This window comes from Microcebus murinus, chromosome 17 (assembly GCF_040939455.1).
Source record: "Microcebus murinus isolate Inina chromosome 17, M.murinus_Inina_mat1.0, whole genome shotgun sequence".
Taxonomy (NCBI): Eukaryota; Metazoa; Chordata; class Mammalia; order Primates; family Cheirogaleidae; genus Microcebus; species Microcebus murinus.
The window spans coordinates 36,644,856-36,663,744 of NC_134120.1; the positions used below are offsets into that span (position 1 = coordinate 36,644,856).

The 18,889-nt window shown below is 34.1% G+C and overlaps 1 protein-coding gene across 2 annotated transcripts in view; it reads left to right on the forward strand.

The window, feature by feature from the left end:
• CCDC178 (coiled-coil domain containing 178) overlaps window positions 1–18,889 on the forward strand; it is a 428,206-nt gene that overhangs the window by 395,058 nt on the left and 14,259 nt on the right. For both annotated transcript variants that reach the window (XM_012782579.3, XM_012782578.3), the window contains exon 21: window positions 1,627–1,761. In XM_012782579.3, the coding sequence (XP_012638033.1) occupies window positions 1,627–1,761 (135 nt within the window). The remainder of the gene's footprint in view (window positions 1–1,626; window positions 1,762–18,889) is intronic.

Below are 18,889 nucleotides of genomic sequence, written 5' to 3' on the forward strand. Positions count from 1 at the left end.
AAGCCAAAATATCTATTTTTCAAGATTATTTCTTCTTCCTAAATTAACCAATTAACTGAGAATACAAGCTTCATTTTCCTGTGAATTGAACATAAATACATATGTGTTGTTTATAACAATGCACAACAAGAATAACGATGATAAAGAATTCACATGCAACACCAAGTATTTAAAATAATCATTTTTAAGTAAACCATTTTATTGAAACATACATACAGAAAAGTTTGCAAATTATACATACACTGTTTGTTGAAGTTTTGCAGAGGATCCCACCATCACTAAGATCAATAAATAGAAAATAAAATAGCCATATTTTTAGCAAGTTTTTCCTCTGGTATAAAGAAATGTTTTGTTTGATATTAAATATTTGATATGAATTTTATTTATTTTTCCATTCTGCAAAATACGATAAAAAGGAATTGACATAAGCAATTGTCCACATTAACAAAAACCAAAAGAGTTTTCAGTGACAGAATGTAGTATATAAATGTTTGGGGTATTTAAAAAATAATGCTTTAATTTTATGAGATTTATTCCTTTGAAAATGTCTCATAATAATTCTGTGTGGCGTGGTGGCTATTCTAATCATTGAAGAGCAAATGCACATTGTCTTGATAAAACTTCCACTGATTTTTGTGGGTCTTTAGATGTGTGAATTCACACCTAATGGGCACAATGCACCTTATCTGGGTGATGGGCACATTTATAAGTTTGACTCAAACTGTAAACAAGCAATTTATATAACCAAAACGTTTGTGCCCCCATAATACTCTGAAATAAAATTGAAAAATAAAAGAGATTGCTCTCACAGTTCAAATAATTGTCAGCCTAACAAATCCCTGCTTTGTATTAATAAAACTGGAAAAACTTGGCTGAAACAAAAATAAACTTCCAAATGATCTAACCTACCCCATAGGAGAATTCTTTCTCTTTCTGTACAGATCTGGCATTTAAACATGTCACTTCTAAACACTGTGTCCACCGTACTTTAGTGCAGTGAGCGGTTTCCATGTCACCTGGTCAGAAGGAGGAAGATTAATAGGGAGTTCTAGCTGGAAATTTCTTCTCTGTTATTGTTCTCCCTCAGCAGTTGATGGCTAAGTTAATTCTCTTTAGTTTTGTCCTGCTCTAAAGCACACATTGCCAGGCAATGGTAAGCTTTATGAGCAAAAAAAGCAGCGATGGTGTCGATCAAAGTCTCAAAGTTGCATTTTTAAACTTTGGCTTGACCTGATGTGCCATTCAAAAAAGCTTCAAAAGATGATTTTTTTTCAGGAAAGGTTCAATATGTCCCGAGGCTATCGGTTTTGAGTTAAACTGGGTGAAGTAGAAATATTTTACTCATCAGCTTTGCAGTCACAGAGTTTGCCTCAGCTAGAACAAAACTGCTGAGGCATTTAGAGAAAATTAACCCCCCATCCTGGCGGCCAGATGTGACTGGTTTCTGATGAATGCGCATGAGTGGGCTGAAAAATCAAGAGACTGTGAAATTCCTGTCAGGTTCGTACAGTGCAGAATGGGCTATTGACTGCTTTCTATATTTCCCTCCATCATTCTTCTTGAACACTGCCATTAATTTCCTCTCCTCCTCTGACTTGTGTTTTGTCCCCTCCCTCTTGCCTTTAGCTCTCTGAGCTGCAGAAAAGGATGCGCAAGCTGTGGCCGGAGTACTTCAAACTAGTGGTCCTCTTCAACGAGATGAAGCTGGCCAGCATCCAGAGAGACTCTCAGGAGAGTGTTCAGAAAATATTAGCTGTGCAGGTAGGTGATTGCAGGGAAGTAGGAAAGATCATTCTGATCTAGATTGAAAAGCAAATGATGGGTAGTGTGATGAAGCATTAAAACCACATCCCATCAGAGTTTTATAAATTTTTAACCTCTTTAATAAACTGGAATTGCATGAAGGATGAATTCAGTAAGTTAGCACATATACCATGCATACTTTGGGGGAAAAGGGAGATTGGACTTTTTTCTCACAAGCCTCAGAACAGATTTTTATAAATACATTTGGTATAAATAATATTCTTTCAAATCTTCAGGCTTTGCAGATGCCTTTCAGCTGTTTAAAAGATGTTGACAATAGTGCTGCTTTTGTGCAGAATCTATTTCAGTGAAAATAACCCTCTTATGTTTATTTTAACTATCATTTTCCCCCTTATATTTTCCAAGAGGCTTGTCCTCCTGAGCAGATTTCAAGATGACTTTATTTGAAAAATAAGCAATTTGGGACTAGAAAGTGACAGTAGTTATGGATGCACGTGAGATTTTACTACTTGTTACTATAAAAACATTTAGTGGATCCAGTGTCTTTATTTTAAGACTCATATATTTTAGAAATCAATATTAACTTGTAAAGAATATTACTTAAATATTACTTAAATTTTTTTTCAAATTAATTTTTTATTATTTCAAATGTTACAAAATGTATAAAATGAAAACATACACTTCCAAAGCTATTACTCTATTGCAAATTTCACTTTCACTCTTGTCAATTTTTTGATATTTGTGTATTGCTTGATATTTTTGATATTTTCTCCTGATAGTTTTATGTGTGTGTGTATGCTTTATATAGAGGATGTATTGATAATGGATTAAACAAAAAATATTAAAAATAATAAGACAAAGTTAAATGAAGGTTTTGAAAAGGCAGTGCTTGACACATGTAAATTTAATAGAAATTTATGTACAAACTAATATTGCATTATTTTAGAAGTCAAGAGCATCCTGCTTTCCTTAAGAAGTCTGCTAACAAGTAGAACATTATAGGTTGTTTATCATCTGTGATTCCTTTTTAAATATTCAAAGACGATCTGCATGTTCTAATTAGTGTCTTAGAAAAATCCATATTTCTGCCCAAATGTAAATGTTCTTAAAAATCTTACCAATGATAAATTTATACTGTGAATTATAATGCATTTTCAAATACTAAGAATGTCATTAGAAACTGTTTTGAAGATCAGTAAAATGAATTCCTATCCACAACCTTCAATAATCTTTACCAAACTTGGTTTTAAATTACTTATGCTTATGGCTGTTACATAGCAATGGAAATGAAGAGATAGGAAGGTTATAGGTAGGAAAACTCAACTACTCAATATCTAGAGACATAGCAGCAAGCTTGGATCGTATTTGGAGAACTTGAGAAGCATAAATTAGAGATTTCTTTTCATACCTATTGGTGATGTCTTCAATTTAGAATATTTCAATTTTGGCCTTTAATAAAAATGTGAAAAAGTAATTTTTAGAATCATGTCATAAAATTGTGGAAATGTGCAATCTTCCAAAAAAAAATCAAGTCTAAAACCTTCAGCATGGTACACAACAACCTTCGGGCCCCAGCTCCTGCTAACATTCCCAGCGGCTTCTTTCTCCACATTAGTTCCTTTAGTCTGTTTAAGCCACTCCAAAATTCTTATGAATCATGAAACTTGCTATTTAACTCCTTCTTCCTCTACTGTGTTTTAGCTCTTCCCTGTTTCTGCAATACTCTTTTTTTACTTTGCCTGTTAAAAAAATGCCTAACCCAATCCTAACTCAATCATCAAAAAAATACCTAACTCAATCATCTTCTCTACAAAATATTTCCGAGTCCTTGCCCACACTTTCTCTGCTGGACGAATTAAGTTCTGTCTTCCTTGCCCTCCTATGGTACCCTGCACATACCCCCACACCACAGTCGTATTTTCAGCAGTTAACTGTTGCCATGTCCTCCTTCCTAGAAGATTCTGAGCTCTTTCAGGCATTTATAGCATCAATGAAATCTATTCAATTCTCAGTTGCTTTTTAAGATATATGTCTATCTCGTTTTCACTTATTATATCCAATTTTTAAAGGGAAAACATGGTAGAGTGATTTAATATGTTTATGGAGTGAGACTGCAGGTACCAATGTTTACAATTTGATTCAACATGGCTAAAAATTATTTAACAGACCAGATGCTATTGCTCTCCACTTTCATACGACTTAGTGTCATGATTCCTTTAAGTGTCAATGTTGGGGAGTCTAAATAATGTTTCATGTTTTAAAAGTAGTACCAAAATGCTGCCATAAGATTTTAGTGAACTATTTGATGAGAAAATCATTTGATGAAACTTTTGAAATGTAAACTGTATATAATCGATATTGAGTAGAAGCAATTCAAAATAAATGTTCAACAGAAAAAGGAAACGTTTTCTTACGCTTGAACTTGTAGCGATCCCTTTCAGGGCTACAAAAAGGCATGACTGGCAGGTCTGCAGTCAGCAGAAAACCAGGTGGGCTGGATAAGCTTTTGAACTACATGAACAAGCAGAAACCAATAAGATGGGCTATAACCGAAGTGCAGAATTGGTGTATTTGACTTTGGAGCCATTTATATTAAAAAGATATAGGGATTTTAGTGGGCCACAACTTAATATGAGCCAAAGTAAGCTACTGCAAACTTGGAACCAAAGGCATATCCCAGCTCTCTCTCATAATTATATAAGACTGCTCGACTCTAACAATCCATGGCATATTTTATATGAGGTCCTACCCTCATATCAGAGTCCATATGAAGCACTGTTATTATTTATTTTTTCTTATTATTATATTTTGTTTTTAATTTATTTAATCCTGTCATATTTAATATCTATGTTTTTGGCATCTTATCTGGAAAAAAAGGCTGAACTTTAATGAATCACTCAAATGAAAGAGTGTGATGTAGCTACAGCATGTTAATGTGATCAATAGATTGAGTAAGTAGAAGTAGTTTCATCTGGAAGGAGATGACAAGTCCCGTTGCACTTTTCCTTAAGTTGGGTACATCTGCAATATTTTACACAGGTTTGGAAAGCATAGTTTAAGGGCCATATTGACACACTAACGAACAGCAGTATAAGAAAGACCAAAGAGATAGAAAAATATAGAAAATTTGGAGTGCTTACCCATAAAAGGAAAAGGCTTTGGAAGGACAAACATATGAAGGACTGAAAGTGAAGTCTGGTATATATGTTGTTGAGCTCTAGAAGCCAACAGTGGGACCAAATGATGAAAGACTTTTGAAGGTGGGTCTGGGCTCAAATGGAATAAATCTTCTAACAAGTATTGCTGTCCAAACGTGCACTGCGGGGCTCAGGCAGAAGTTAGACAAACATAGGTCAGGTGCGTAAGAGAAGAAGTTACTGCCATGATTGAGGGAAGCAAATGGGCACCTCTGCAGAGCCGTGCTCCTGGAATGTTCCCACGACCTCCTTGCACAAATATCTGTGCATGTATCTGTGCCTTTCACCCACTAGGATGTGAGCTTTCTCAACTCCAAAAACATGTCTTACTTATTCATCTTTGTCTCCCTGGCACCAATTACAGTTCGTGAAACATAAGTACAAAAATTTTGTTAAGTTATTGAATTGATTTATTAAGATTAAATGCAATAACCCCAAAGGTTCTTTCTGAGTCTAGGTGCCTACTATTCTGTAAGTTAATAAAAGCATTCACTGGGTGCTCTGCCAGGGATTTTAATGGCACAGGAATAATATCTTCAATCATTTTAACCCCCACATGCATAAATACATACAAATATAAATGGATATAGCCTAGTTTTCTATTTCTGGAAGAGAATTGTGCAAATTTAAAAAGTTAGGAAAAAAACACAGGAAAAAAATCTAAAATCGCTTAACAATATGATGTAAAAGAAAATCTCTGAATCTATGTAATTCTTTAAAAACAAAAGAAATGATAGAAAACATGCAGTTTGGACTTTTAAAATATGTATATTTATGGTACATGTATACCCTGGAGCACTACTCAGCCACAAAAACAATGGTGAACTAACACCTCTTGTATCATCCTGGATGGTCATGCCAGAACCCATTCTTTTAAGTGAAGTATCACAAAAATGGAAAAACAAGCACCATGTGTACTCACTATCAAATTGGTACTAATTAACCAACGCTTATGTGCACATATTTAAGTAACAGTCATTGAATATCAGTCAGGAGGGAGGGGGAAGGAAGGGATGAGTATATTCACACCTAATGGGTGCGGTGCCCACTGTCTGGGATGGGCACGCTTGTAGCTCTGACTCGGATAGTGCAAAGGTAATATATGCAACCTCAACATTTGTACCACATAATATTTTGAAATTTAAAAAAATGTATATTTAAAGACATTATGCTTGAAGAATAACATTAAACTGTTAAATATTACTGGTTAACTCTAGATAGTAATGGAAAAGATATTTAAATATAATTGCCAATAATTTAAGAATGTCTACTGTAAGTCTAAAAACTTTAATTTGTCAAATGTAAATCAGTAGAGCCATTATGGGAAACAGTTTGGATATTCCTCAAAAAATTAAAAATAGAACTACCATATGATCCAGCAATCCCCCTACTGGGTATATATCCAAAGAAAATGAAATCAGTATGCCAAAGAGATATCTGCACTCCCATGTTTATCACAGCATCATTCATAATAGCCAAGAGTTGGAATCAATCTAAATGCCTAACAACAGATGAATGGATAAAGAAAATGTGGAATATATACACATTAAGGACATTAAGTGAAATATGCCAGACACAGAAGAACAAATACTGTGTGATCTCTCTTATATGTGGAATCTAAAAAAAAATTGATCCCAAAGAAGTAGAGAGCAGAACAGTGGTTACCAGAGACTGAGGAGGAAATAGGGAAAAGAAGGACAGGGAGGGATTGGTCAACAAGCATGAAATTACAATTAGAAGGAATAAGTTTGGATGTTCTATTGCACAATAGGGTAACTATAATTAACAATGATACATTGTATATTTCAAAAGAGCCAGAAGAGAGTTTTTATAATGTTCTCATCACAAAGAAATGATAAACGCATGAGGTGATGGATATGCTAACCACCCTGATTTATTCACTATACAATGTATGCATGTATTGAAACATCAAATTGTTTGTATGTACACTTATAATGTGTCAAACAATAAAAACCAAAAAAGTATGAAATTTGCAAACATAATTAAATTAGCCCAAGAAAAAAAGAACGTTCTATATAATTCTATTTACATAAAGTTAGGAAAAAAAAAGAAATAAAATTTGTCACTCCTGAAACTACTACAGAGAAAAAAAAAATACCATAAAAAGTGGAATAATTCACAATGCAAGAAGGAGTACAGGAAGAGCATTAAAATGTACAAAATAAGACCAGATGTATTAGTGATACTAATAACTATAACTGATTTGATTATATAGTTTAAAGTTACAGATTGTTCATAAAAGCAAAATCCATGTTATTTGGAAGAGATATACCTCAAACAGATAGAAACTGAAGGCAGAGGCTTGGGATAAAAAGAATAAATAATTCTAATTTAAAAACAGAGAGAGGCTGGGCACAGTGGCTCATGTCTGTTATCCTAGCAGTTTGGTAGGCCGAGGTGCAAAGATCACTTGAGGCCAGGAGTTTGAGAGCAGCCTGGGCAACATAGCAAGACTTCATCTCTAAAAAAAAATAATGAAATAAAATAATTGGTTTGGCATGGTGCTGTGTGCCTGTAGTCCTAGCTACTCAGGAGGCCAAGGCAGGGAGGATCATTTGAGCCCAAGAATTTGAGGTTGCAGTTAGCTACGATCATGTCACTGCACCCCAGCCTGGGCAACAGAATGAGATCTTGTCTCTAAAAAAAAATTTAAATAATAAAAATTTTAAAAGTAAAGATACTTCAAGGCAAAAGAATTAGAACACTCAAATTTGAATATTTAATATTGATAAAAGATATAGTCTTTTAAGACATATCGATCATGAACTTGATGCACATGAGAACATAACCTTATATAAAGTAAGATCTGGTTATAATCCAAGGAAAACTAAACAAATCTACAATCACAATGGGAAATTTTATCACATCTTGAACATTTTTTAAAAAATAGAAAAAAAGCATCATATATCAAAACTTGTGAGTTTTGATTCAATTGTAAAGAGAAACAATGTTAGAAAATATATTAATGTACCTTAATATAAACACGGATAGGAGAAAGACTATATATTTTTATACAATATATGCTGAGAAGCATTAGCTAACAAGAATGATGTAAATTACCATAACATACAGAATTCATCCTGCATTTATTGAATACAAATACAATGCACACAATATGTATAATGGCCTTTGATCTTAAGCTGAGTACTACCAAGTTGAAGAATATCAATTAATTTCAAAACATATTTTGGGGGTGCCTACTATATGAAAGGGATTTTGCTAGACACTTAGGGTCCAAAGGTAGAGGACATAATCTCTGTCTTTAAAGAGCTTACAATCTCAGAGAGGAGGCAGACTTATACATTGTGTAAACATAAATGAGGGCAAGAAGACGGACACTTAGCCCAACCTGAGAATGGAAGGCCAGTTTCCTGAAGGGGATAACTCCTAAACTACATCTTGAAAGGTGAGGGGGGCATCAACAAAAAGTGGGGAGGGAATTATAGAAACAGGAAACAAAGATATATGAGAATAAAACAGCATGGTGTATATGGGAAATGACAAGCAATTTGATATTCGTAGAGCATAAAAATGCAAGACAGGGAGTATCAGAGATGGGATGAAGAGGTAGATATAAAAATATTAGGGAACAATTAGTCACATGATTAAGTGTTACCAGGTACAGACAGTAAACTTTATGGTTGGCCAGGTGGTACAGGGAAATACTTAGGCCTGATTCAGGGGAATGCCTTTGTATAGGAATAGGACTTAAATCAGCAATGAGTACCTGAATATAATTGGAGGAAGGGGAACAGTGGATGGGATGGAGGAAGGGGAGCAGCTTAAAGAAGAGGGAGTATGAGGGACTTGGAAAATAAATTCCAGGGATACAGAATAGACATTCCTATTTTGTTTTTTCTTTTCTTTCTTTTTTTTTTTAAACAAAGAATTTATCTAATCCTTACTATTGATCAGACATTGTCCTCAGTGCTTTATAAATTTAAATGAATGTAATTCTCAAAGAACTCTATGAGGTGCTATCAGTATTCCCATTTGTGGAAGAAAAAACTAAAGAGAGAATTACTTATTTTGCCCAGGTCACATAGCTGTAAACCCAGGCAATTTGGCTGTGGTACCTGCTTTTAACACTTGTGCTATGGAAATTCTGTGTGTGTGTGTGTGTGTGTTTTGTTTTGTTTTGTTTTGTTTTGTTGCTGAGATCAGATTATATCAGTGGAAAATAATGTAAAACAAAATATAAAGTAAGGTCTTCAACAAGGCCACAAATATCAAGTTGACTAATTTAGGTATGACATTCCAAGAGAGCACTGAATATTCAGTAAATAATTCTTGACTATTCAGTTACCAAACCAAGTGCTAAAATATCAGCATGCACTTCTTAGGTATTTCTTTTCATAGTATTAACATGACTTAATTTATCATCTACCAGTCGTGACTACACTTAAAACATAAAAAGTATGAAAATAATATGGCCATTTTGGTGAAAAGCATGAATTACAGATCTGATTAACTCAAAAATCCCCCAAATGATATAGACATAACAGTTAATCTGGGCACAGTGGTGCACACCTGTAGTCCCAGTTACTCAGGATGCTGAGGTGGAAGGATCACCTGACTATGGGAGTTCGAGCCCAGCCTGGGCAACATAGTGAGATTCCGTCCTCTACCCCCCAAAAATCATACAGAGGTAGATTACAATCAATTCCTAAAAACCTAAAATAAAGATAATCTTAAAAACAACAAGAGGAAAGGGTTTTAAAAAGTTACCTCTAACATCTTATGAGAAACAGTGGAAGACAGACGATATAGAAGAATATCCTTAAACTGCTGAAAGAATAAAACAAAAACAAAAATATTCAACTCAGAATTCAACTACCCAGCAACAATATCTTTCAAAAATAAAAGCAAAATGAAGATATTTTAGATACATGAAAGTGGAGAGAATTGTTCACCAGTAGAGATGAATTACAATAAGTGCTAAAAGATGTATTTCAGGGTAAATTCACACCTAATGGGTGCAGTACATACTGTCCGGGGATGGGCACATTTGTCACTATGACTCAAAGGGTGCAAGGGCAATATATGTAACCTCATGTTTGTACCCCCATAATATTTTGAAATTTAAAAAATTTAAGAATAAAATAAAAGTAATTCAGCTTGAAGAAAAATAACAGAAGGAAACTCAGATCTACAGGAAAAAAGAAGAGCAAAAAAATATTATAAATATATGGGCAAATATAAAAGACTTCTGTCTTAATCATTTAAAAAGACAAATATAAAAAGTATAAAATTGTAGTGTAGGATTTATAACATATATAAATGCAAATAAATGAAAACAAAAGCATAAAAGATGGAAGGATAAATAAATTATTGTTTTGCTACTCTTAAATGTAACATAAAATGGTATGATATTGACTACATGGAGGCTAAGTGAAGGATGCATATTGTAATCCCTCCTTTACAAATGAAAAGAGCCAACAGAAGAAATTAACATGGAATACTAAGAATTATTTGATTAACCTGAGAAAAGGCAGAAAAGGAAAAATAGAAATAAAAAAGAGACAAATTGGAGAAAAATAGTAAATTGATAGACATAAATCCAAGCATTATATTAAACATGAATGGACTAAAAACACCAGTTAAAAAATAAATATAGTTATATTAGATAACATACTAGACTCAACTTTATATTGTCCATAAATGATAACAAAAATGAACAGACAGGTTGAAAGTTTTAAGGATGGAAATAGACATACCATGCAACACTAAGCATAATATTGTTGTCAAGGATATATTACTATCAGATAAATTAAATCTCACAACTAGAAATATTACCAGGAATAGAGAGTGTCATTTCATAAAAGGAAAGAATGAATTCATAATTCATCAAACACATATAACAATCCTAAAGGTGTATGCATCCATTATAATACAAAGTTTCAAAATACATAAAGAAAATACTGAGGAAACTTAAAGTAGAAATTTTAAAATGCATGATTATAGTTTGAAATTTTAATACTCCTCTCTCAGGAATTGATAGCACATGAAGACAGGAAATCAGTAAGAAAATGGAAGACTTGAAGAAAACTATCCACCAACTTGACCTAATCAACATTTATAGAACAGTCCATCCCAAGATAGTTCAATATGCATTATTCTCAAGTGCACATTAACATGTATATATTTCCAAATATAGACCATATGCTGGGTTACTGAACAAGTCTTAATAAATTTAAAATGTTTGAAATAGTAAAGTGGATTTTTTGTCCACAGTGGAATCATAAGAAAAGAATAATTAAAAGATATTTGAAAAATCCTTCAAATATTTGGGAATTAAATTACACACTTACAGATATCTTGTCAGTCAAAAACATGAATTATAAAGAAAATCAGAAAATATTTTGAACAGAATTAAGAAAGATCATGCAAGATTAATCCCCTATGATGAAACTGATGCTCCAAGGAGCAGCAAGCTGAATAGTTTCCTTAGGGTAAAATTAGAGGACTTGTATGAGTGGAGCATAGGGCATGGATATAGAATAATGTAAAATGACATCAGAGAAGTGATCAGGACCAGATCTCCAGTGGGCCCACCTTAGGGTGCATCTCTATTGCTTCATTAGCACCTAACTTAGCATTTCGCATATAAAACCAAGGATAGCACCTTGGAGTGTACTGATAAAAAAGTTGTATAAATGAATGTACGACATTTTTCTAGACTGTTAATGTAACCAAGTCTTTATTACTTTCATATGTTGACTTTGTTGCCAAATCCTGTCTTTGAGTATATTTAAGAGTATATTTAAGTTGCCCTACCCCAACTCTATAATCCTATTTCCTATTTCATCTAAGAGTGGTTTCCACTGACTGTATTTCTAACCCTTTACTCTCCAGTTCTTTGGTTTTTGTTCATTGCTTATGGTATCGGTCATCTGACTCTTTCACTCTCAAAATATCCAGAACATTCTGTCTGACAATGTTCACCAGTGCCTGTGAGTAGCAATGTTAGCATTGCATCACCTATTTTCCTTCCATTTGAAGATAAACAAAGCAGAACCTAAATTCAAATATCGATGTCTAAGGTGAAAATACATTCATTTTACACATACGTCAATATGATGTAGCTCCAGGAGACTAATAAAACGTTTGCCAATATTAAATTCCATGAATTAAATTATCTACTCCCTTTATTCTGTTAAATAATATATTAAACCAAAATGCATTCCTCCTTTTGATTTTGAAATACAGTAAGCATATTTCTGATTATTTTTATTACAAAGATATAAATTTTATGTCTTCTGATTTTTTTTTCTTAGACTTAACAACAACCAAAAAACCCAGCATTTTTATTTTTTTTTTAGAATCACTTTATGCCAGCAGTACATTTTTCAAGTGGAGGAGCCTTGTCAATTGTGTGGGGGAGAGGAGTTTTTCAAAGACAGAACTTTAAGTTTGAAAATTAGTGACTAATGGAGCATATCCAATAGGTATTTTTCATACAACTTAGCATCATCATTATATAATGATGCTGCTTTGATGTGAGATTAACTCAGACACATGATTTTTCATCTAAAAGTATCAAGATTGTAAAACAATGAACAGTACAGTTATAATAGGGAGAAAAAAATGAGGATAAAATTTTAAAGGAAAATTCAAAAAAGATGAAATTTCAAGCAGCCTTGTTATCATAAATGGTGCCACGTTTGTCATAGATCATACATAAATTGAAAATTATGAAAATAGAGAAATTCAGTAAAATTTAATGTGGGAATGGTATGTTACAGAGTTAAGATAAACAAGTCTCAGTTTTTATTTTTGTTTCATATGAAATATATGCCAAGTGAGAAATAAAGTACAAGGCACTACATATCCTACCTCAACCTGACACAATCTCATGTATCTCTTAAACATATGAGGTTTTACCTTTAGATTTTCATTCTCGTAAGAATCTGCACATACTGTTGTTAGGGGGAATCAATCAGACTTGACCAAACGTCAAGTTGAAAACTTTTCTCATTCATTTCCCCTGCACATCCTTCAGTTGGTGAAGGGATTATTTTCCAAACTAATTCTTATGATCTCCCTAAAATGAACTGGAGTCCAGGCAAATATAAGAAATACATTTACCTTACATTTACATAGCAGGTTTCAGTTTCACGAATATCTGGTTTGCTAATTATAACAACCCTCTCTGATAGGAGAACCCATTACTGGATTTGGGGAGTCTGATAACTGAGCTACAGAGAGCTGAGTTTCTTCTCCAAAGACTCATGACCAGCAAGTGATGAATCTTTGGACTAACACCTCATCAACTGTGATTTCTACCCTTTATCCCTCTTAATAAAAATCAGGCTGTGATCTCTTTAGATTGACCCTTGGTCTGAGTCAGTCTCCTGTAAATCAACCCTAAGCAAAACAGAAGGCCATGGGCTCACAGAATTAAGACCTCAGTTTGGGACAGTTAAGTCATAAGAAAATATTAAAGGAAATTGTCATAACATTACAGAATGTATCGACCTCTTTGTGCCCTTAGCTGGATACAAACGTACTTCAATTATTGCCCTGACTTTGTCAGACATTGATGATTTTATAGTACATACTTCATTCAGTATCACACATTTGAAGGTAATTTCTCTTCCAAAACAAACCTGCTTCATGGAAGTCCCTCTGTATTTGGCATTACTTGAATTGAATACAAGCTGTATTTCAACACAGCTGCAGTAAATGTGTTGATAGACATATCATACATTATAAACGCATCTATTGGAATGCTAACTATGGTTACAAAGCAGATTATCTTATTTAAAGACACTGGTTTTAAAATTTAGACATTTAATTTAATTATCTTTTCCCAGAAGTATGTAAGGAAATCAGAAACCTAGTGTGAATAACATTATCTTCACAGAAATGAAAACTTGCAAGAGCATTATTTTTGCCACAAACTCAATAATTTTACTATAATCACTAACTATGTTTTTGTTTTACAGAACCAGTATGATTTGGAAAAAGAATAAAATTGCTTTTAAAGTACAAAAATAATTATGAACCACTTGAAACGTAATGTCTGTGTTTTATTTCTCATCAGAATTCATTAGTGTGTAACATCAATAATTTAGCCCATCATTTGCCAACACTGACTTGGCTCAGTAGTTCAATCATGTAACCCTGTAAACTCACTTTCCATTAAAATGAATGTTGCTGACAAAGGATAACTAAAGAGATACTTCATTTATTAACTAAAGAGGTACTTCATTTATCAACATTTTTAAATTAGGAGTTTGGGGCCACAGAAGCTTAGCTGGATGATTTATTTGAAGGATCTTTATATTAGACCTAAAGACTTGTTCCAAATCATACAATGCTACCCACAAAGATAATCGCATTTCATTTGTGTGACATGTGATTCGGGGCTCTCTCTTCGGAGGCAGGCATAGCCACCTGCAGAGAATCAAATGACCTACCAGAATGAAAACTTGACTGCGTAGTAGAAATTTATGAAATGTGCAGCATTCTCCTATATCCTGATTTACTCGGTTGGGCGTATTTCTTACAAAACCTACCACATGACATTCGATATTCTTAGATCCTAATGTTGCTAAAATTGATTTGAAGCATTAAGTAAATAGGCAAAAATGAGTTAATGATGAGGGCAAGGCTCCCCGATAGTCACAAATTGTACTTTAGGACATTCAAATTCCACATCACTTGTGCCTGACCTATACTTTTCCAGCTACAAATGCCTGTAGATGTTACCCACACCGTTTGCAGCAAGACAGTTTCATTTTCCAGAACTGATCCTACATTCTCCTGCCACGTTAACATCACATCATTTTGGATGCAAAAAGCAAACAAACAGACAAACAAATAAAAACATCTGCAGTGCAGTGAGCAAAGCATGAAATCAAAATTGCTCATATATGTCAAAATTTTCATCTCCTAGGCCTTTAAACATACGATTTCTAGCAAATACCACAAGACTGCATCATCATATCCCTCCTTGCTCCTTCTGTAATGAATTAAATGCATGTTCTTATTAAAACCTTTTTGTACAACGAGGAGAATCTCAGCATTTAGCCTGTCGAGTTGCCAGCTGGCATCTTTCCCTGTTTTGGATCAAAAAGTTCTCAGCTAGCTGATTCATTCAAAAGTCAAAATGCAGTGCTGGCATTGGATTAGAAAATTTTATCTTTACTGTATCAAAACTGCTGCTTTTTTTTTTTTTATCTCATCTCTTCTCTCTCCTTTTAGCTTTCCTTCCTTCTTTAGAAATATTTATTCTTAAAGATTCTAAATACAAATGATCCTACAGAAAAGCTTTCTCATGTTCCTCTCCCCCTTTATCTTTTCTTTACCTTATGCAAGTTCAGATAGGGGGAAAAATCTTTCAAATATTATGATGAAGGAGTTACTCATCTCACATGCCTTGTCAGTAATATTCTGTACTATTTGTGAAGATATACAGGAAGCTGCACTGTACCAATACAGACCAATCCAGGGGTCTACAGTGAGTTCCAGTATCATTGCATTGGCTCTTCAATCTACAGCACTTTATATTTTCAATTTGTGTTTATTCTAATTTGGCCCTCACAAATAACCCTGAAAAAGAAGATTTTGTTAGTTCTATTTTACAGATAAATTAACTGTCAAAGAGCATAAGTGAACCATCCTCTGTGAATTGGCTTATATGTGGTAGAGCCAGGTTTAGATCCCATGTTTTTAAATCCCCAGTCCAGACGACACCAGATGGAACATGCTGCCTCACAGTGTTTATGATAAGATGAGAGAGAGAATGGTGGGGGATTGGGGAGGGCAGATTTATTGTGGAAGACAATGAAAGTTGGAAAAAGGAGCAGAAGCTGGATGCAGTTCATAGTGAATAGTCATTTTAAGAGAATTATAGGATACAAATGGCACCTTAAAAAGCTAATTCATCTCTCCAGGCTACATTTTCAGTGGAAATATTTAGAAAATTGAGCCAAGAAGTTACTATAAAGAAAAGTAGGTCCACAATTATAAGATTCTGTACAAGAATACCAGCAAAGAAAACAGAGAAGGGAGAAACAATCAACATTTCAGAGGCAAGATTTCACTGACTTATTAAAAGCACCAACTCATTCAGATATAGGTGAACAGCCACAACAATAAAATGATCCTAAGCTTTGTAGCTAAGGATAACCAACATAAGGAAAATTGGTAAGGTCCTTGCTTCAAGGGAAGTGAAGAGTCCTGTTGAGGTTGCACATAGCTTAATGAAAGAGTAGGATCCTATATAGAGATAACCCCTGAGAAACTGAAATGCTGGTTGGCAGGTAGATGACTGAGAAGGGTCAGGGCAACAAGTTTTGTGGTCAGATTGTGAAGTCGTAAAAGTGAATGAACTTTGAGGTAGTTAAAAAAATAAAGAGAAAATCTGAGGAATAAAGCAAGTACTGTTAGTAAGCCCCTAGGTTCAATTAGAGAGGAGCATGTCATTGATCAAAGGAGAAAACAGAGGAGCCCAAGAGTTAGGATAAAAATTAAGTACTATATAACCAAAACTATGAGAAAAAGGTTTCAAGATGGTGGTCATCAGTGTCTACAACTATAGCAAAAAGTTTGTGTATTGCCTTAGAGTCTGTTCTGGCTGCTCCAACAAAATACTATAGACTGTTTGGCTTATAAAAAACAAACATTTGGACCAGGCACAGTGGCTCACACCTGTAATCCTAGCACTCTGGGAGGCCAAGGTGGGAGGATTGCTTGAGCTCAAGAGTTCGAGACCAGCCTAAGCAAAAGCAAGACCTCCATCTCTATTAAACATAGAGAAAAATTAGCTAGGTGTCATGGCACACGCCTGTAGTCTCAGCTACTCGGGAGGCTGACGGAGGATCACCTGAGCTGAGCACGGGAGTTTGAGGTTGTAGTGAGCTATGTATGATAATGTCACTTCATTCTACCAAGGTCAAGAGGGTAAGACTCTGTTTCAAAAAAAGAGCAAGAAAGAAATTTGTTTCACAAAGATCCTGAGGCTGGGAAGTCCAGATCAAGGTACCAGCAGATGTAGCACCTAGGGAGGGTGCCTTCTCATTGTATCCTCACATGGTGGAAGGGGCCAAGGACCTCCCTTGGGACTCTTTTATAATGACACTAATTACATTCATGAGGGTTCCACCCTCATGACCTAATCACCTTTCAAAGGTCCCACCTCTTAACACCATCACAGCAGGTTAGGATTTCAACATGTGTATTTTGGGGTGATTCAAACCACAGCATGTATCTTTGAGGTGTATTTCTTTCATTTGTAGAGTATGTATTAAAAATAATTGTCTAGAACAAATGTGTAATTTTTATCTAGGCATTTGCAAATTTAGCCTGGAATGTTAGCAATCTTGCTACATGATGTATGGCTATTTTTCTTCAAGAACTTCCCAAAGCCACTAATTTAGAGCAGTGATTTTAGTTTTATTATTAGATGGGAGAAAAGGCAAAGGCAAAATGACTTCTCTATAGTAAACCTGAAGTTTGTGGATTTCACTGTATATCTTTTTAACTTATTATGGAAAACATTGCCACTATCATAGCATCTGTTAAACTAGTGGTTGTTCAATTGCATTATGCCATTTGACATATTATCCAGACTTAAATCATTATGACAGAAAATAGTTTATGCCGTATTTCTTAATAAATGTAAAACTTTGAATAATTTGTTTAAAATTTATTTTAAAAGTCCACCAAAATATATTCAAATTTACCATACACATAAATAAATATCAGGCATGCAAAGAAATATAAAGATGGCCAGCATCTGAGCTATTAAAATTCTTTCCCATACATCTGGCTTCATTAAACAGAAACATTCTGATTGTTCTTTGCTCTTTCTCATTTAAAAATGTTTGCAGAAATTAAAAAACAAAAAAGTACAAGAATATACCTAACTTTGGTTTTCAGGCAAAGCAAAGGGAAAAAAATTGTGTAAAACAGTACAATTTATAGGCAATTATTTAAAAAAAAAAGACCTTTTAAGTATACAACAGGAATGGACTTTGATGGCTAGCAAATGGATAAAAGAAAGACACCTGAGGCAAAATGATAATATAAGCCTTTTATTAGAACACAGAATAGAAACTATATAGTTAAGTAGCACCTATTAGGGAATATCTTAAGATAATGAAAACTTCTACAAATTCCTGTTGACCAAAAGAGATTATAGAACTAAGAAAATGTGAATAGAAATCAACCAGCAAATTCACAGGACACAAATTACAAGGGTAAAGTGAGATAAACAATGAGTTTACCAAGTAATAGACAAACAAAAATTGTTTCTAAAAATCCTGAAAATGCTGAGACATGGCAAAGATCTGGGAGAATACATAGGTATGTGTGTATGTATGAAAAATAGAAATTTTTTATTCATTTAATGACTACTTCTCAATTATCTGTGTAGACACTGTAGATATAAGGATGAACCAGATCCAATTCCTGCTCTTAAGAAAAAAATCTAGTCTGTCATAGAAAAGACAAGTTAAGAGGCAATGTCAATATAGTATGATAAATGCAATAACAAGGTCAAAGACAGAGGTAGGAACAGTTTCCAGACAAAGGGCAAAGAAAGTAGCAAGACCTAGACCTGAAAGAACCTTGCACATAACTGAAATTAAAATATTAATGTATGGCTCCTACAGAGTGCAATTGGGCTATAGCTATAGATGAAGCATAGAGAGTTACAGGAGCCAAATCTTGCAGGTAGTTGTGTGGCATGAAAAGAAGTTTGGACTGTATCCCGAGGATATTGGAGTAGAAGGAGAGAAGTGGGAATTAATGAGTATAAAGAAAAAGAGGGAGATAATAACATTGGAGTTTTATAAAATGTTCTTTGGTTGATATGTGGAAAGTAGAAGGTTGGTGGGAAATGAGTAGTTTCATGACTGGAGGTGAAGAGATTGATCAGGGCGCTCTTGCGATAATTC